General features: G+C 43.4%; 1 protein-coding gene across 1 annotated transcript in view; it reads left to right on the top strand.

Annotated features, from left to right (window-relative positions):
• The window catches only part of LOC147893091 (SURP and G-patch domain-containing protein 1-like protein), a 34,514-nt gene extending 19,786 nt beyond the window's left edge, over positions 1-14,728 (top strand). The window contains exons 4-8 of the mRNA XM_087387099.1: positions 13,016-13,174; positions 13,295-13,426; positions 13,543-13,725; positions 13,833-14,011; positions 14,445-14,728. Of these exons, the coding sequence (XP_087243225.1) occupies positions 13,016-13,174; positions 13,295-13,426; positions 13,543-13,725; positions 13,833-14,011; positions 14,445-14,471 (680 nt within the window). The 3' untranslated portion in view covers positions 14,472-14,728. The remainder of the gene's footprint in view (positions 1-13,015; positions 13,175-13,294; positions 13,427-13,542; positions 13,726-13,832; positions 14,012-14,444) is intronic.
• Positions 14,729-20,900: the final 6,172 nt, after the last annotated feature.

Here is a 20,900-nt window from a genome sequence, read left to right as displayed (position 1 = left end):
GCATATACTCCTCTGGATCCCAAATCTCTGGATGCCAAATCAAGGGCTGGTGCTCAAACTCCTCCCTGCACTCGGGCGGTCCGAATGAGGCCAGTGGAGAGGTGTCGCCACACCCTCATCATCCTCCGCATTAGAGGCTACCCCTTCCCGTTAGGGGGGCCTCTGTGAGAATCCATTGGTGAGACTGTTACCTTTGACCCTTGGTGCGAGGATGTTCCCTAGAAGCCCTTGTTGGAGCTGGAGGTTTTAGGGCTTTTTGCTTTGATGATTAGCTTGCTCAGGGGGATCTCTTTGCACCTCTGGATCAACAATGCTCAGAATCCCCTTTGCTTGGGGAAGGATCACTGTCTCGCAAGCTACTCTCTCATGTGAGATGTGCGTGGAACTGAAAAACAATGGAGAGAGAGAGAGAAAACTACTCATAAGACTGAACTGGAAGGCAGAGAAAACAAGGGAGACTTGCACAAGGATCTCAGGAGAAAACGCTTCCACTGCTGGAGGAAAACCTCAACTCCAAAGTGGACCAGTTGCTGTACACTAAGATGAAAAGAATGGGGGAGAGGTGCCCTGTATATAGGGTCCTCCCTTGCCCTAGACAACCGACTAGAAGGTGGGGGATTGGTTGACTAAATGGGTCAACCCAGGGCAGGTCTGGCTGACCTGCTGGTTGGTGATAATGGCCAGCGTTGGGGGCCTGGCTGACCCCCCAACGAGAGAGTTTTCCATTAGAGAGAGCAAAAGCCCTTGTTTCGTCAAGGCACGCAAGCCCTTGCTCCGTCAAAGCGACAAGACCTCCTTCTAAGGCATCTTCAATTCTCTAGCTCTTCTTGTAGAGCCCCTTCTTCTCTCTGATTCCATCAAGGTGGCCTGGTGACAGCCATGAACAGGCCCCAGGGGTGGGCAAAGCAGCCCTGTATCCTCTTGGCATCCCCCATGGCAGTCTTGGCATCATCCTAGCCTGGCACGACATGGGGCTGGGTAAGAACAGCCCTGCACCCCTCTGTACACCCCTCATTATAGTCGTGGACTGAGCAGCCCCCATGGCTCTCTCCCTCTACCTCTCTTGGGCGGGCAAACCCACAAGCAAGGCCCTCACTCAACCTCTCATGGGCGGGCAGACCCACCACCAAGGCCCTCACTCTATGATACAGGAGATGTCACCTTTAACGCCCCCTCTCAGCTCTTGGATCATGGATCATCTTGAGGGATTTGGAATGGTTTCTAAGCAGTTCTTTTGCCAAGGGCTTGGTGAAGAGGTCCACCTTGTTGTCCTCTGTCTTGCAGTAGGTAAGCTGGATAACATCACGAGCACCTTCTCTCGGACTTAATGGTATGCTTGGTCTGTGCGTGGAACACCGGGTCACAAGCAAGTGCAATGCAACTCAAATTGTCACTGTGGATGATGGTCGGGGACGTTCAGGGGAACCCAATCTGCCCAAGTAAACGGCCTCATAAGTAGTGGAACAAGCAGCACGGTACTCAGCCTCGGTCGAAGACAAGGCTATAGTGGGTTTCCTTTTATTGCTCCAAGTGATAGCTGCTCAGCTGAGTTCCAATTTGCATGAACGAACTCAGTAGACCAATGGAGTAGCACAGATCCAGGGTATTAAGGAGCTAGATCAATGAACTGATCGACTGTCGATACTTGCTTGCATCCATTGGCTCACTAGGATCATACTTAGACAGTTCTGTACTGGGGTCCATGGGTGATCAGACGGCACAACACTGTGTCATGTGGAAAGCTTCCAGAAGCTGCTGAGTATACTGCTTCTGTGACACACAGTAGCCTTCCTAGCCCTGCCAGATCTCCAGTCCCAGGAAGAAGTGTAGGAGCCAGAGATCCGTCATTTCAAAGGCCTGAGAAAGAGCAGCCTTTGTCTCGCATGGAGAGCAGGTGAAGAGACGAGGCTTCATTTGAATCTCACAAAGGTCAATGGGGACATCCTCTCCTCTGCTACAATCATTTCATCATTAATTAGCCACTTTGTTCGGGTTGGTGATCGCCCTAGCATCTGACTCAACACTGCAAATTGGTGTGACTACTACCTCATTCATGATCTACAATCCCGGTTTTCTTGTCACTTCCAACTTGCACCCTTCGGTTCTCAGTTTGCCTTGGCTATCTTCACATCATCATGAATTTTAATACTTCTCTCTCATTTTCTAACCCTTCCCCACCATCTTGCTCTTTCCCAATTGCTCTTGCATCCTTGGTGACTCCTCTACCTTCCATGTATACTCTCCATCTATATTTACATCTACGATGGCGGGAGTGCCCTCCACATGAACAGGCCGTGCCATGTGCAAACTTTGAGTGCAAGAGCTCGTTCTCATATTGGATCAGCAGGCACATCGTAGCTAGGTTGGCTTTGGCCATAAATGAAAATAGAAAACGGGCTAAGGGGAAGCCTTGTTGCACTAAGTCGTGTCAACATCTGGTTGGAGCTGCGTGCATAAAGAGCCGAACTCCCGCGTACCACTTGCTTCGAGAAGCCCAGTCGCCTCATGGTCCCGTCCAAGAAGACCTAATCTGCCCTATCGTACATTTTCTCAAACTGTAGGAGGATCTCTAGGGCTGAGACTCCTGTGGGGACTACCCAACGGCCTTTGAGAAAGTAAAGGCGTTGTCTAGAATACTTATTTCTTGGATGAAATCTATTGTGTGTCGTGGAGGATGTTTGTTAGATGCGGGCACAACTAGAAGCTCAAGACCTTGGCCAAAGTCTTATATGCAGTGTGCAAAAGAGTGATTGGGGGCCATTTTCAGATGTCTATCTGGTCTCTCCCCTTCAAGATCAAACAAATCCAACCGTGTGGGCAAGAGACTGAGCCAATTGTTTGGAGTCAAAATTCCCCTAAAAATCCAAGTTATCAGGTGGCAGATGCTCCCATGGGAGTGGCCATCCTCGTCGGGGCATTTTTTCATTGGGAGGGCCTTTAGCGTGTCAAGAAGCTCTCATTAGTGAAGATGGTCTCCAATTGGCGCATCATGCATTAACTAAGAAAGAGGTGCCTCTTGCTTGTCCTCCTCAAACTCCGATGTTGAAATCCCTTCCACAAATCCACATCAGGGAGAGAATCCATGAGCTGCTGCCAAAAGGCCCCCCTCTACTTGCAGCGCACTATTGCATAAGCATTCAGGATCCCAAGCTGGATGTCCTCTTACCAAATGCCCGTTCACACCCCTAGCCCCCAATCAGCTCCCCTTGATCGAAGATCTTCGAGAACAAGGCTTGCCCAATGGACATGCATAGTCCCTCGCTCTGGCCTACCGTCTGGACTAGACAGCAATGATATCTCCTGATATTTGTTGTGAAGAACATATGCTTCTGAAGCATCAAAATGTCCAATGAACACCCAACGGCTTGTTTCAACTCATCTCATAATCAATCACAGTGGTTGCTCATGCGCACAATCATGGAAGCCTTCCATCTCATGGGGAGGAAAGAGGGATGGAGAACGCCACCCTCTTGCAGCTGGGAGCTTGTGACAAAAGCTCTGAGTGGCCCACCTTAAGGAATGATTTCGAAGTGAATCTCTCTCTCTCTCTCTACACACAGCTAGGGCCCATGACAACATGTCGGGTTGGACCCCCCCCAAGGTATTTTATTTCTTGAAGAGAGAATCTGTTACAAGAGTTCAGCGTAGAGCCGCCTGATACAAAATCCAACGTGAATCCATATTACAAGAGCTTCAAGCTCATTTCAAATTGGCAACATGCCACTTATCTAAAATCTAGACTACTTTCCCAATTACATGCCACTAAGGGCAACTCTGGAGTCTTCGAAGCACTTGGTCACGTGAACCGCCTCCCAGACTCTGATTAGGCTCCCGTAGCGCTTAGGAAAATAACTCTTCCTAGTACCTGCAACAATTAATTAAAGCGCACCACCATGGCATCCATTAATTGCTAGCGCTTTGCATGCAAACAACACATTGTGGACTAGTTCTAGTCACGGTGGGCGTCCCCACTGAACACATGTGCACACATAACAAATGTAAAAAAATATATTTATTCTCTGGTTGACCGAAGTCAACGCTCTTGATCATAATTAAGGAGCTTTGACCAAGGGTCGATGCGCCTTAATTATAGCCAAGTCTCTCGAACCGAAGTTGGCACATCTTGGTTAACCGTGGTTAACCCTCTTGGCGCATGTCAAGTCTCGTTGACCGAAGTCAACACTCTTTGACCGTAGTTAGCTCTGTAGTTCTCTGGTTAACCGTACTTAACCCTCTTGGTAATAAACCAAGTCTTCCCGCCGATCGAAGTCAGGTTTACTTGACCAGAGTCAAGTATCTTTGACCGTAATCAATTCTTTGACCATTAAAAGAACTCTTTGACCATAATTAACACATATAAAACTCTTTAATTATGATCAAATAAATGGTCAACTGTACTTTGACTTAGGATATTTACATTGTGGTGACATCCCCTCGGCTTCTATTCAGTTGACCTCAACTGAAAAGCTTTGTTGTAAACATCCAAAAGCTGTGGATGATCGGATAACATGTCTTCGTCCATCCACTTGGCATCTAATGCCGTATAATTCTTGAATTTTACAAGATACCTGTAAAACTCCTTGAATGAGGGCCTTTGCATACAGTATGGTACACGATTTGCTCTGGTTGAAGGACCTCCTCCAGCTCATCCACTTCTGGTGGATCCTCTGATACTGGCTCTGTAGGCTCTGGCCCCTGGAATTTCTTTAGAAGGCTCACATGGAATGCATTGTGAATCCTCCAATGCTCTGGCAATGATAACGTGTATGCAACCTCATTTATTCTTTTTGTAACCCTGAAAGGGCCATAGTATTTGGGAGATAACTTTGCATACTCTTTGTGTTTGCCTTTAAACTTGCGGAGCCTAGCTTTTTCAAACTTCAAAAGTACCCAATCCCCTTCCTTGAGATCTAACTGTCTCCTATGCTTATCTGCAGCTCTTTTATGTTTCTCTTGAGACCTTTTGATTGCTGTTCGGACTTGGCTGTAAGCTGTCTGGAGGTCTCTCACAAACTGATCAGCTGCAAATATTTCATCCTTGGTCCTCAGGACAGGTGGCAAAATCACCTTCCCATAAATGACCTCAAAGGGGGCTTTCCCTGTAGAGCTGTGTACTGTATTATTATAAGCAAACTCTACCAATGGTAGGTACTTTTCCCAGTCTGAACCTTGGTCACCCACGTAGCATTTCAGCATATCCAATGCTGTAGAATTTGCTACTTCACTTTGACCATCTGTCGGGGATGGAAAGAAGAAGAAAAATTCAAATTCGTCCCCATGTTATCAAATAAAGCTCTCCAGAATAGACTGGTCATTCTGGGATCTCAATCACTGACAATGGACTTAGGCATACCATGATGCTTAAAGATCTGTGCCATGAAAAGCTTCCTTTATGGTTTTGCGAACCGGAATGAAATGAGCTTGCTTGCTGAATCTATCAATGATAGTCCAAATCCCATCATTCCTTGACTTTGATCTTGGCAAATCAAAAATAAAGTCCATTGTAATACTTTTCCATGGTGCCTGAGGCACAGGATGAGGCATAAGTAGGCCAGGTGCCTTTCGTCTATCATACTTCACTTTCTGACACGTAAGGCATTCAGTAATAGACTGATGTATATCTTTCTGCATCCCTGGCCAAAAGAAATACCTCTCTAGTGCTAGAGTTGTTGCTGTAATTCCTCTGTGTCCAGCATAGGGAGGTGCATGGCATTCCTCCAAAATCTTTTTCCTCATCTCCTGGGTGATGCATAGGCAATCATCTTTCATTAGATACCCATGTTTCAAGGAATAGTGACTGGTGGATTGCCCCTCTTGCATTTGCTGTAAAATCTCACCAAAATCTGCATCACTAGCATATTGCTCCCTCATGCTTTCTAGGTCCTGATGATAAGCAATAGTCACATTATTGACCTGGGGTCTTCGGACAAGGCATCTGCCACTCTGTTCCGAATTTTCGGGCTATGGACAATCTGAAAATGATACATTGACAGCATATTTTTCCATTTCATATGCTTCTCAGAAAGTTTTGTCTGAGTTAGAAAATATCTCAGACTTTGGTGATCTGTTTTAACAGTAAAATCTGCACCCAAAAGATAATGCTTCCATGTATGAATGGCATGAATTGCAGCCAATAACTCTTTCTCATAGATTCCCAGATATCTTTCAGCATCATGCAATCTTCGGCTCTCGTAGGCTACTACATGTCCATTCTGATGTAATGCAGCCCCAACACACTCTCCACAAGCATCGCAATCAACATCAAAAGGTTGATAAAGATCCGGGACTACAAGAATAGGCTCTGTAGTCAACTTCTCCTTGAGTGTATTGAATGCTTTCTTCTGTGATATTCCCCATGTGAAGGCTGCATTTTTCTTAGTAAGGTCATGTAATGGAGCTGCAATATCAGCAAGATGCCTGATAAATCTCCTATAATAGGAGCAAAGTCCCAAAAAACTACGGACTTCATGCACAGTTTTCAACTTAGGCCATTCTTAGATGGCTCGGATCTTTGCAGGATCCATCTGTATCCCATTCTTGGATATTATATGCCCCAGGTAATGGATCTCTTCCAAGAAAAATTCACTTTTCTTGCTATTGGCAAAAAGTTGATGATTTCGAAGTTCTTGAAATACCAAAGCAAGATGTTCCCTGTGCTCTTCTTCTGTCTTTGAAAAGACTAGGATATCATCAAAGAAAGTACCGTGAAATGCTTGTACTTTCGGAAGATGCGATCCATCATTCTATTGAATGTGGCTGGAGCATTTGTCAACCCAAAAGGCATCACTAAGTATTCATACAACCCGAATGTAGTGCGAAAAGCTGTCTTATGCACATCTTGTGGTTGTATCCTGACTTGATGATAGCCACTCTTCAAGTCTATCTTGCTGAAAACTGAAGCCCCATTTAACTGATCCAGCACATCATCAATGCGCGGAATAGGAAATCTATTCTTGATGGTCATTTTGTTCAGTGCGCGGTAATCGACGCACATACAGAATGAGCCATCTTTCTTCTGTACTAGCAGTATAGAGGAACAAAAAGGAGACGAGCTGGGCTGAATCAACCCTTTGGACAGCAAGTCTTGTACCTGAGCCATAATCTCCTCTCTCTGAGTCGCACTGACTCTATAAGGTGGTCTGTTTGGTGGCTCACTACCAGGCATTAACTCTATCTGATGATCTTTTGGTCTCTCTGGGGGTAACTCCCTTGGCAAAGCATCGGAAAAGCAATCTTTAACGTTTACAAGAAACTGAAATTTATCTTTGTTTGCATCATTCATTTATGATTTCAGCATGCATATCATTTTCTTTTTCTTTTACAAAAACCATGTACGCGGAAATTGCAGACTTTATTGCTTTACCACATGTAACATCTAATACAATGGGGATAGTCTCCCCTTTATTCCTGGCAACTAAACGCTAGTTTTCCCTTTCCCCCCTATGGATAAAACTCAGCACCCTCTCAGGGTATTCTATCGTCACTTCCTTTCGATGGAAGCACGGTGTACCAAGTACAACATCATGCTGCTTGAGAGGAGAGATTAAAAAGTCCTCCTGATCTACATAGTTCTACACATGGACACGAAGCTTTCCAATCAAAGGAGTAACTTGCACTGGATTCCCTTGAAACATTTGATCAGCATCAAGAGCTCTGCCTAGCTCTTCAGTTTTTATCCCTAATCTCAGGGCTAAATCTTCAGATATAAAATTGTCTGTAGACCCTGGATCAAATAGGATTAATGCTTGCTGATCTCTTATCTTTCCCCATGATAGCAAAAGCTCTTTTTGTTTTGGGTCTGAGGTACTCCCCAAAACATCTAGGACTGCTCCCACCATTGGCCTCGGTGGTACTTGTGGCTTTTAGAACCTGAAGGCTTCTCAGGGCACTGGGCAGCTACATGCCCTCTTTCCCACACTTAAAGCATTTCCCATCTCTTCGAAACTCAGCTATCTGTTCAGGAGTGAATGGGGATTTGCCTTTATAAGTCTTTGAAAACTGAGTACCCCTCGGCTTCTGAGGTTGAAACCCTGGGGTACTCTTTCTTTTCTGATTTTGAAAAATCAGTTTTCTTTCTTTCAGCATGTCCTGCATGCAAGGATAGTATTGTAGATGGATCTTGTAACGGCACAAGACTAGCTACTAAAGCTAAATGCATAAGGTCTTGAATGTTCTTTGCCCCCAAAGCATTCACTACTGCCTGGATTCTTGGACTGACCTGCTCTGTACTTTCTCATTCGGGTTCCTTTGGAGATCTTTTTGAAAGGTGCAACCTGCAAATAAGCATCCCAAAAATTTTGGTTGTACACATCCACTGTATCTCCTGCATCCATATGCGAACTGTCCCAATCTTGAAGAACATGGTCTCTAAACTGTTTAGGCATAAACTGTTGGTAGAAGGCTTTCTTGAAGTCCTTCCACCTCTTTGGGGCTGACCCATCTGTGGTCTGTGCACTCCACCATGCACTAGCTGTCGCTGTCAAGTGCAAACTGACCATTCTTAACTTGGAGGATTCTGAAAACTTTTCTGTACCGAATGCAGCATCAAACTGCCTGATAAACTGCAATGCTTTGTCTGTATGACCATACTGTCCATTGTAGGTCATAAACTTGACAGATTTACCTCCCTCTTTGAATTCCTTGGTCTCTCTGGAAGACTTACTCTTCCTGGACTTCTTGTGTTTCCTTCTTTTCCTTGATGGTTTATCTGATAAAGAAGAAGATACAGAAGTCGAACTCGAGGTAGACGGTGATGGACTAGGAGATCGGTGATGATGCCTCGATCTCTTCCTGCTATGAGACCATCCCCTATGAGATCTCTCTTTCTTTGGCTGTACACGAGAGTGTGCCTCTGGCATTGCCACGTCATATGCTGCATTAGGCATAGCTTCTGCTTGAAACAAATGCTGAGCCCTTGGATCCTTTCTGAGATTTTCCATCTCTTGTATACGAGTGCTACCATCTGCTCAAATTCTTGCTGAGTTTGTTGCACACTTCTCTGTCTTGGATGTACATCCCTATCTTGTGAATCCCACTGGATAGGTGATTGAGCCATTTTCTTACAACTCGTCTGAGATCTGCAAGTTTCTCACACACACTGTGTATGCAACTGATGCACACTGCCTTCGCTTTTCAAAGAGAAAATTTACTTGAACAAGAGGTGTCTTGCATTCACAATCTATGCTAGTACTGGGCTGTCAGCTCAAGGCATATACCCACAAAGTTGCCAAGGCATCAACAACTATATTGCCCCTTTTCTGGCTGCTGCAGAAATCACTCAGAATGCATCTGATTCCCTTTTTCTGAACACAAAGGCATGCATTTTCTCTTTTTCGGCAAATCTCTGATTTTTCCTCTGATCTCTGCTGTTTCTGACAGTAGATACTTTCTCAAATAAGTGAAAACTGCTAGCAGAAACAGTCTCTGTAACTGTCCCTTTTTTTTTTTGGGGAGAGTAACCAGATGGGTAACCGGCTGGTTACTCTAACCAGACTGACTGGTTCTGGTCTGGTTAGTCTGCAACTAGACTAACTGGACTGGTCACAGTCTAGTTACACCAACCAGACTGGTCTGGTTAGGCCAGATTAACTGGACCAAGGTTGAACTAACTGGGTACTGGTTCAACTAACCAGAGTTAACTAGCTGTAGTTAACTTGACCAGGGTTTCACTAACCACAGGTCAACCAACCAAGATTTAACTGTACCAGGGTTAGCGGTCAGGCCAGCACCAAGTCACATGTGTGCCACGTCAGCATCCACTCAGGCCTGCAATTGTCTGCCACATCAGCAAGCTCTAGCTATATGTCATGTGTCTTTTTGCCACATCAGCATATGACACGTCACTACCACGTGTCAGGTGACCAGGTCAAGGCCACGTCAGCCACCTGCATGCGTTGCCACGTCACCACCGCGGGTGGACGCCACGTCAGCACTTGCCACGTGTCACAAATATGCACTGCCACGTCATCTGCTGAGTCAGCATCCACGTATCTGACACGTGTACTCTTGGTAGCTCCTTGGCCACGTCATTTCTTGCGCCACGTCATCAAAAGCCAAAGGTTGAAGCTTTGGGCAATCAACGTTGCGCGTCGCACCTCCTGACAGGACAAAAGCATTTCGTTTGTTGTTGTGTAGGAGATCCCAGGCCTACCAATTAATTCCGTCAGATATGCCCTGCTTCACGAAAGATTTACAGAGGTAATTTCCAGGATGGCGCCAAGCATATGTAATTCGTATGATAACAGGTGTGTCGCCTCACAGACTACCCTACGTGTAGTTCACCGTACAAACACCCGTGGAGACTCCTTGTTTCGAGTGACTCCTCTAGCAGGGATTATCAGTCGAATACTCATCGGTAGCGATTCAGCCCACGAACAAAAGCGTTGATGCCTTCAATCTTCGTCATCGCTTGGGGCAAGGTCTGTAGCGAATCATCCAAGAAGGAGAAGTGCCGCCTGTGCTACACGCTACGCTCACACCCACTCTTGTAATTCAGGCCTTAGTTTTACCGACGTGCGGTTCTTACAGCCTTCAAGCTTTAGATCGTCACCCCCTTCAAAAAGAAGGTGAGCCAAGCTCTGATACCAATGAAATACTAACTCTCTCGTGAAACCTCACGCTCATAATTTACTGTAGAAACACTCCCATAAGAGCTCTCTCTCTCTTTCTCTCTCTACACACAGCTAGGGCCCTGGACAACATTTCGGGCTGGACCCCCCCGAAGGTATTTTATTTCTTGAAGAGAGAATCTGTTACAAGAGTTCAGCGTAGAGCTGCTTGATACAAAATCCAACGTGAATCCATATTACAAGAGCTTCAAGCTCATTTCAAATTGGCAACATGCCACTTGTCTAAAATCTAGACTACTTTCCCAATTACATGCCACTAAGGGCAACTCTGGAGTCTTCGAAGCACTTGGTCACGCGAACCGCCTCCCAGACTCTGATTAGGCTCTTGTAGCGCTTAGGAAAATAACTCTTCCGAGTACCTGCAACAATTAATTAAAGCGCACCACCATGGCACCCATTAATTGTTAGCGCTTTGCATGCAAACAACACATTGTGGACTAGTTCTAGTCACGGTGGGCGTCCCCACTGAACACATGTGCACACATAACAAATATAAAAAAATATATTTATTCTCTGGTTGACCGAAGTCAACGCTCTTGATCATAATTAAGGAGCTTTGACCAAGGGTCGATGCGTCTTAATTATAGCCAAGTCTCTCCAACCGAAGTTGGCACAACTCTCCAACCGAAGTTGGCACATCTTGGTTAACCGTGGTTAACCCTCTTGGTGCATGCCAAGTCTCGTTGACTGAAGTCAACACTCTCTGACTGAAGTCAGCTGTGTAGTTCTCTGGTTAACCGTAGTTAACCCTCTTGGTAATAAACCAAGTCTCCCAGACCGAAGTCAGGTTTACTTGACCAGAGTCAAGTATCTTTGATCGTAGTCAATTCTTTGACCATTAAAAGAACTCTTTGACCATAATTAACACATATAAAACTCTTTAATTATGATCAAATAAAAGGTCAACTGTACTTAGTCTTAGGATATTTACATTGTGGTGACAACTATCATGAGATTGAAACTGCACTATATTGTGTTTTTAGAGGATGAGTTTGGGCATGTTCCTGGACTCACCTAGGTATATGTACTATGTAGATGTGGAGTAAGTAAATAGACCATGCACAAATCTGAGCTGTAGAATCAGCAAAATATATTTCTGTCCAATGTGGATGCAATACAGAAGCTATGTCCACTGTACCACCCTCTATCAGTGGAGTGCTGACTAGATATGGACCCCTGTACATACACATGGTTGTTCTCCTACCTTCCTTGGCACTTCCAAAACACTTGGCCTGCAGTGCTCTCCTAGACCTTGTGTGGGCCTCGTATGTGTGCCCCACAATCACACTTTACTGACTGATCCTCCTGGGCAGCCTCTTGTAAGGCAGTGCTTGCTGTGGATCCTTGACCTCCCTGCTGCTCTGAATGCAGCCCAAACGCACAAGTCTCCTATAAAGTCTTCTACCTTTGCTGCTCCCATGCACCATGAGCGAGCTCTTCCACGCTGTGTAGATCTGCTCCTTCATGTGCTCCTGGAACCTGCAAGTAACTTGAGAACTCTTCTTTGCTGCAAGTTGCCTTTCTTAAGCATCCAGACTGCTCCCTGAAGTGGTCACAAATGCTCAAGCCCTGAGCTTTCTGAAGTGGGAAATGCCCCAGCCAAGGGGGCCTTTTATAGACAGGAGTCTCCAGCCCCAAGCTGGTGACTGGGTCAGCCAACCAACCGACCTGGTTGGCCAGCCAACCAGCCCTACCAGCCCACCTGGCTGGGCCCTATAAATCTGATCTCTCTCTCTCCCCCCATGTTGATGACATATCATATGATATGGTGTTCTCGTTCCCGGTCCACATCCCCCCTTCCTGAAGTGTTCCCTGTTCTGGCATCCGATGTTCCCGTTCCCGTTCCCTGGTACCTACAAGAAGGATACTGACATCCAGTAGGAGAGCATGGTCACTTGTTTGGACTTGTGGTGGAGCATCCATATTCAGCCTGTTTTGGGCCTCTCTCTCTCTCTCTCTCTCTCTCTCTCTTTTGTGAAACATTTCTTCGTAATTATTTACATCCGCTGTTTGTGCATGTGTGATGATGCTTGTCAGACCCTAACACTCACAGGCTTTTAATTTAACATGTAGGATAGGTGTAACTGCTCTTTTGTAATTTAACATGGCTTTAATCATATACTGGGTGAGAATGGGCCAGGATTTTCGATCCTCACAGTAAAACCTGCACTATTGATTTGCGTTGAGGTGTTCATATGTCGTGGTTTTAGAGGGTTCTGATTTTCGTTGGATTTTCAAATATTTGCTAAGAATTTCACAGCAGAAGCAATCAATCGTTACAAATTTGTGCAAATATCTTTTGTCTAGTGCTGTTTGGATTTGGGCTTGATTGTGTGTAACACGCTATGCAGTTTTTGAAACCTTAGTTATTGCTTGGTGGGTGACAGGAGGTGGCAATGTAGAAGTGTCTCGCTCCAAAAATTATCAACCTAAAAAAGGATCGCATCAAGGGTCAAGTTACCAAACTCCAGCATCAGCTCTTTATGCTGGTACTGAAGATGGAGAATGGTCTCCACAGCCTGTGAGCCATAGGGAAGCTGCACAAGGTTAGGACTGGGTTGGGTATTGCCATCAAAATTTTAAAATTCATGTGTGGGGCTAAGAACTGTACCATGTACCCTGCCATCATGGATATTTTGCTCACAGTTGCTGTCTTTTGGCCACAGAAATTCCTATCCGTGCGGATCCTGTAGCAATGATGGAGTTTTACATGAAAAAAGCAGCACGAGAAGATCTTCACAAGCCTCCTAAACGGTCCAGGGATGAAATGCCTCCCCCCGCATCTCTTCAGGCACCATGTAACAAGCCATCCTCAAATTTTTGACTGCCCTCTCTTCTCTCAAGGTTCTGCCTAGGGATGCTGTTCTTATATTATGTGACCTTAAACCATCTTTTTTTTTTTTTACAACATCAGCAAAGCTTCCTAAACAAGGTCATCATATGGGAGATTACATACCACAAGAGGAGCTGGAAAAGTTTCTTGCTAAATGCAATGATGCTGTGGCCCAGAATGTAGCAAAGGAAGCAGCAGAACGAGCCAAGATTCGGTCTGACAATGTGGGCCATAGGCTTTTATCCAAGATGGGATGGAAAGAAGGTGCACGTCTTAGATTTGTGTTTGTAGCCTTGTGCAATATTGTAATGTAGTATTGAAGACTCAAATGGTTTCATGCTTACATACTTATGCCCTTGAGAAATCTGCAGGAGAGGGCCTTGGTAGTGGAAAAGGTGGACGGGCAGATCCTGTTGAGGCTGGAGCAGTGAAGGTAAACAACTTGGGTGTGGGTGCTGAGCAGCCTGGAGAAGTGAGTGCTGATGATGACATTTATGAGCAGTACAAGAAACGTATGATGCTTGGTTATCGTTTCAGGCCTAACCCTCTTGTAAGTTCTCCAATATTACATGTTTTTGCTCTTGGTGTGATTTTTAAATGTAGTTCTGCTAACTACTCCAAGATCAGACTTTGGGGTGAGGGAAATTTTGAGCTCAAGCTGTGTACACAAAACCTTACCTTTCCATGGTCTGCTATCCATACTGTCTCACACACCACTTCAATCTTTGATATGTTACATGAATCTGTTTCAGGAGTGTGGCTGGTTTTATTTGAGGGGGTGCTTTGGGGGAATATTAGGCACAGAAAAGGCAGCTGTGAATGCATTGTCAAATGCGGTGCTCAGAATGTTATTGTTTGATGTTGAAACATACATATACCTTCTCAATGCAATTATTATTCGTCACCTCTAATCCATTAATTGCTTCAATTTGTCTAGAGTTAACCAACACAGGTGAAATTCTAAATCATCTATTTGTCTGCAGAATAATCCAAGGAAAGCTTATTACTAATGGCAGTCTCATGGAGGTGTTGGAATCACATAAATTCGGACCTCTCTATTTTAAATGGAGACGGGCTAAATCTGAAAATGGAACCATCTGTCCTATGGGATTGTCCTGTTGAAATTCTGATTGCTAACTGCAATCAATTGGCATACTTTGTTTAGCACGAACATGCTTGCATTTAGTGTTCTTTGCCTCATCCAATCTTTACTTGGAATGATTGTTTTTTCTGTGTAAGCTCCATGTAAGAATGTGCAAGTGTTTGTTCCAGAGGATGCTGGTGCGCTTTTTTGTTACAAATTTACATGGAGTGTTTCATTCCAAAATCTTTCTTCTTCTAAAATCATTTCTTTTGTAGTGCTTAATTTGTTTATATGTAAGCATGAGTTGTTGCTGATTGGGTAGGTTCAGCTTTATTACTTCTGATGTTATACATGGGTCTTATTAGAGTCAGATAATGCGTACCTTCCTACAAAGAGTTGAATTTCGTGGAAAGAGTTGCAATTGATGAGACGTTTTAGTTTCTGCACATAAATTTTTTCTTATATTGGACACTAGAATGCTTTTTCCTTCACTGACTACATTTCTGCATGTCTCATCTGTCGGGACAATTTCTGGTCTTTAGTGCGATTACTTGGCAGGAGCCCTATGGAAAATTTTGGGACAGGTATCCTGAAATATGAAGGATCAGCCTGAAATAACAGCTTTGCCAAAAGGGATTCTTCTGCATGCATATATTTTCCTGCTTTCCTTCCTCCCAGTTTCCTTGTCTTGGACTAGGCCAAGGGTGTGTTTATCTTTATCTTTCTACTTTCCTCCCTTCCAATTTAGTTTTCTTGAACCAGGGCAAGGGCTATGTTTTCTTTTCCTTCTTGAACTAGTTCAAAGGCTATGTTATGATATCTTACTTGAAATGGGTCTTGCTTGGCCTTGAATGTAACGGGGTCACCTCAATGGTTGCAAAACACCCGTGCTACTGTGGAACCTTTCATGTTCCTTTCTTTTTTGTGCCAGCTTGGCTCATTATATTGGTTTGCTATTTTGAGTTTTGCACCTCTTATGTTCAATACCAACTAAAAGTTGCACTAGTACATTGTATTTGTAATTTGCAGTAGGGTACGTGGGTCACCCAGCTAGATGTCTAGATGTTATACAGAATATTCAATGTGAAATCATGTAGTTTTTCTGTTGCTCACGAGCCTATAAAGCCATTCGAAGGGTGGTTTGCAAATGACTTTTAAGCAATGATTAGAATGTGGTGAATCAAGCTCCTTATTACTTTTTCTATCACTGTAATGGACGTTCAATTTTTTTGAATTTCGTCCAAGTGGTGATCAGCTGTTCATTTATATCAAATATTTTAAGCGGGTGGCAAAATCCCCAACAGCTAAAAATTATTTTGGACTTGAACAACAAAATCCTGAATTTGTATGATTGAATATATTCTAGTCTTACAAAAGTATATCCTTGTTACTTTTGAGTGAAGCAATTCTTTAGGCCCTTGCCTTGAATTTCCCCTAAGGTGTGGAACTGGCTTTTGTACTTGTATGCTTTTGTTGACTCTTTATCAAGTAGATTGGACTTTGTTCAATCACACTCTTATTATGTCATACAAGTGTGTTGAACTCATTGTGAACATGTTATTGGCTATGGATATGGAACTCATTGTGAATATGTTATGTGAAACTCTATGAATATGTGGTTGGCTATGTGGGCTTAATTCTATTGATCGTGAAAATGCTTTACTTGGTAGATACCATACTCAAGAGGACTTTTGGTTGGTTTGGATTGCACTTATTTTAGTGTAGAAGTTGATTCACCCTCCCTAGATGTTTGATACAAGAACCACTTCTTTTATAGGTGATGTTTTAGTGTGTCAACATGGCTTCGTTATTGTATCAATCTTGGAAACTCTTTATTGGTATTTGAAGCCATGCGATCTAACCAAATATGGTGGCAGTATTACACATCCAAAGAAGTTTACACAATTGTTGAGTATGCAAGTTTGATAGATAATTGTACAAGAGGTAGTCAATAGCACATCTTGATTATCAACTTGCAAGTGAGGTGAATTTGAAGTGCCCTTCGGTAAGCTCTCGTTCTCCCTCTAAAGATATGAAGAGGTACTATTGTTTTTTCGATTGCTTTTTGCAATGCTTTAATTCATCTTCTCCATTGCAGTTCTTTTTGCCCCACTATTCATTGCCTAGCCTTCTAAGCCCCATCTCCACGTCCAAGCTTCATCTGCAATTTCTCATCATCCTTTCTCTCTTCAATTGTAGCTTCTTCCTCCACCTCCCTTCAACATCTTCTCTATACCATGGCTCCAAGTATGCTGTCACCTACCTAGATTCCAAGTTTTACCTCCACAATAAAGCTCACAACCTCAAGAATCCACAAACCTCAATCTCCAAAAGTGGGTATCATTTCCTTGCTATGGCCTATAGGCCGCGTAGCTCTAAAGTTTCACAAAAACGTCGCTGAGGGTACAATGCTAACTATCATTCCTATATCTATCCAAACAATAATCCGACTTCCAATAGATATTTCTTTCCAAGTTTTGCTTGGAATGTCCTCAAATTAACAAAACTCGTGTAATTTCACTTATGGACATTGTATTGCTGTTGATTTCTCTAGAAAGGGAATCTCTCCAGGATCGATTGCTTCTCAAAGTAGCATGTTATCTATTGTTGACAGCACTATCATTGGAAAATGTAAAGCTTTAGAGTTGAACAAAGCTTGAGTAGTGTTTTGGTTCTAAAATGTAGAGTGTCATCCTTGTGGAAATGATAGTTGAGATAGTCGCTCCTACGGTAATCTGCGTTTTCCTCCTATACTTCGCTAAAATATCTTGCACCAGGAAGATGGCGAAATAGGAATTTGAAGATCCAAGATTACATAGTGATAGAGAAATTGGTTACCATCTAGAACATGGTGACACTTCATAATGACCACCATTTATTGACCCTGCACCTATTTCCAACTTTTAGCTTGGAGAGGGAGATTTTGGGCCTGTGTGTGGGGTCTGTGTGTGAAGGATGACTCGCAAGCGGTCACCTAGTTGCCATTAAATAATTATCGACAAATGCTTGGCTAGGAACTCGAGGATTCTTGAACGAGGTTGTTCATATTGATGAATATTGTTGTTATCACTTTCCTAATCTTCTATGTGAAGGTTGTTTGATTATAATCAAACATCTATTATGCCAGAGTTAAGGATCAACTTCAATATTTTAGATTTACAAATGGTTCTTTTGTCAAGAGTGCAATATAAGAACCTTATAAGGATAAGTATCTACTGTATCGATCATAAATTGGTGCTAGTATACGAGTACATGCCAAAAAGATCCTTATTATATTCTCTATATGGTAAGGGAGTTACTCACTACGATAGGATTTTAAGAGCTACCTGGATTTCAAACGTTCAAGGCATTGATTTGATGACAAAACATCTTGTTTGCATAATATGCCAAGGTAAAAGGGAAAAGGTTGCACATTGATGTGGAGAACAAGGCTAAGGGACACTGTAGGTGCTGTACAATGTAGAGAGATGTGGCAATTTAGTTCCATTTGTGAAGAAAAGTTTGGGTTTGTACTTCTTGCTTCCAGATATTAAATCATGGATGGGGATGATTTTTGATATCGGGATATGTGGTTCGATTGTGGCCTATAGGAGAAACACGCAAAGTATTGTGTGTTGTGCATATAGTATGAATACAAATTGCAATGTGTTGAATGCAAAATGCTATGAACCCAAGGAAGGGTTCGTTCTTTGGTTCTATAAATTTTAGAGAGGAAGCGTGCAAATTGTCCTCCCACACAAATGTGTGGTTTATGTTAAATGCAAAGTGCTATGAACCCATCGAAGGATTTTTGGAGACAATGCGTGCAACCTCACGCTTGACACAAACATGTGTCTATATGCTAAATGCAAAGTGCTATGTGCAAAATGCAAATTGCTATGTAGTGTGCATCTGCTATCAATGCAAAGAGCTACATATTAAATGCAAAGTGCTATGAATCCCAAGGAAGGGCACCTTCCTTGGGCTTTGGAAAGGAAGCATGCCGACTCTCCCTCCACATAAATGTGTGGTTTATGCCAAATCCAAAGTGCTACGTGTCAAATACAAAGAGCTATGTGCCTAATGCAAAGTGCTGCGTGCTGAATGCAAATTGGTACGAACTCAAGGAAGGGCACGTTCCTTGGTCTCAATTATGTTAGAATTATTATTATATTCTAGGAGTGACCAATGTAATGTAATAAGTAGGTTAGGGGCACTTTTCCCTCTTTAGAGGTTTTTCCCCCTAACCACAATTAGTTCACTAACTATGGTTAGTGAAGGATAAGGTTTTGTCACTTAGCCAAAATCTTTCCCTTTTCTTGTATTCAGTCACTTCATCTGTTGCAAACCGATGTTCAGCTCTCTTGCTCTCTTACTCTCCTCTCTCTCACATTTGGTATCAGAGCATCTGCTTCTCTCGCCGGACTTCTACCATTGTTCGTGTGTGAGAGTGCTCTTAGATCCTGAGCTCCTGCTTTTTGGACTAGCTCCCACATCTTCTACTTCAGCTCCCAAGCTCACGTAGCTCAACCTACGCGCCAGCCTCTAGGTGTCGTACAACCTGCGCTCCTGGACCGTACAACCTTCCACTACATCATCTGTACAATTTGCATCAGCTTCAGTGCTGTACAAGTCTACACCATACAAATCTGCAGGTGCCTAATAGCCTTTCGTACTATTCTGTACTTGTCCCGTCCGTACCTCCATACAACAGCAGCAGCCTGTACTACCTGCTTCTACTGTCCGTACAGGTATCTATGTTGTATGTTCTGCTTCGTACAGGTATCTGCGTCGTACGTATCTATCATACAATCATACGAACTGTCAGTCATTCGTATAGTTGTGCATCAACAATCCTCAGTTGTCCGTACAGGTTGCCATTTTGTCCATACAAGGTGCATCAGGCGTACGTACAGTCGACTGCATCATTTGTACTATTGCTGCAAATTCGTACATAGTATGGATTTTCGTACATTTTGCAGGCCCTTGTACCTTTCGTTGGCGTCCGCAATTTGTGTAGGTTTTCCTCGCAGGATTTTCTTGCAAGATTACTTCGCAGGTTTTTGCTTTACAGGTTCTTCTCTTTGAAAAGAAATTGGGGCTTTTGAGATCTTTGCAGGCACATTGTATTTTTTGGAGTGCTCTTGTGCAATTTTTGGGCAGACATTGCAAAGAAGAGTAATTTGGGAGTTTTACGATTTTTTTGGACTCAGTTTGAGTCACATTTGAACACTTGGGAATTTTCATTTTGACACATTGGTAGTAGAATTTACTCCTTTTGCAGATAAATTGCGAATTGGGGCTTTCAGTCAATTTGCCCCTTTTTGAGTTGCAATTTCTTGCAAAAATTTGGGGCTTTTTGCTTTACACAGCAATTTCTTGCATTTTTGGGGCTTTCAAGCAATTTGCCTTCTTTTGGATGCAATTTCCCTGAAGAAATTGGGGCTTTTGGCATTCTGATGCAATTTGGCAGTGTACAAGCATTTTGGGACTGTTGCAGGCAATTTTGGACTCATTTTGAATGACATTGCAAACATTAGAGAGCATTTGCAGGATAATTGAAGTGCATTCTGAGCCTTTGACAGGTTGTGACAGTATTTGTCACTATGGGCATATTTTTCTTTGCAAATTTTACTTGTGCATTTTATATCCCAAGAAGGGATTTCACTTGGTCAGTTTGCTATATTTTTTGAGATTATCTGGTGAAAATGGCTCAGAACAACTCAAATGAGGTGTTCAAGGTTCTCACACAGGAGGATAAGTTGGATGGCACCAACCACTCCTTGTGGAGTTTCATGGTTTGCTCTTGATTGGCAGACATCTTTGGGATTATGTCAATGGAGATGAAGCAAGACCAGATACAGTGACTACACCTGTCACTCCTACAGCTGGAGGTAGGGGTAGAGGTACAAATGCAGCACAAGTGGTTGGAGCAGTCGCTCTAGGAGCTCCCACAATAGAGCAGAAAAGATAGGACTCTAGAGATGCACAAGCTCTTTCAGTAATTTCTCTTTCTGTCAAGAGGTTCATTATACCTCATATTCGGTCATGCAAGACATCTATGGCAGCTTGGGAGATACTAGAGAGTATGTTTGTAGCAAGAAATGATGCCAGGGTTTCTTTGAAGCGAGAACTTTCCCATACACATATGGAGGAGGGAGATTCCATGAATTCTCACCTCACAAAGCTTTAGGACCTCAGGGAACAATTGCTTGAATATTGATGAAGTCATTCTGGATTCAGAGATGATCACCACCACTCTGAACTCTCTTCCTGAGTCCTATCTCGGTTTCCACACCTCGCTGAATTTGTCATTGAGGGGGGGCAACAATCCTCTCTTCTTTCACGAGTTGGTGGGACTTCTGTTGCAGGAGGA

The sequence above is a fragment of the Dipteris shenzhenensis genome, chromosome 16 (genome assembly GCF_047967505.1).
Source record: "Dipteris shenzhenensis isolate YYH24624 ecotype China chromosome 16, Dip_SZ_1.0, whole genome shotgun sequence".
In the NCBI taxonomy this organism is placed as follows: domain Eukaryota; kingdom Viridiplantae; phylum Streptophyta; class Polypodiopsida; order Gleicheniales; family Dipteridaceae; genus Dipteris; species Dipteris shenzhenensis.
Note: the sequence above shows the minus strand (reverse complement) of the source record. Positions and strands in the feature narration are given on the sequence as shown.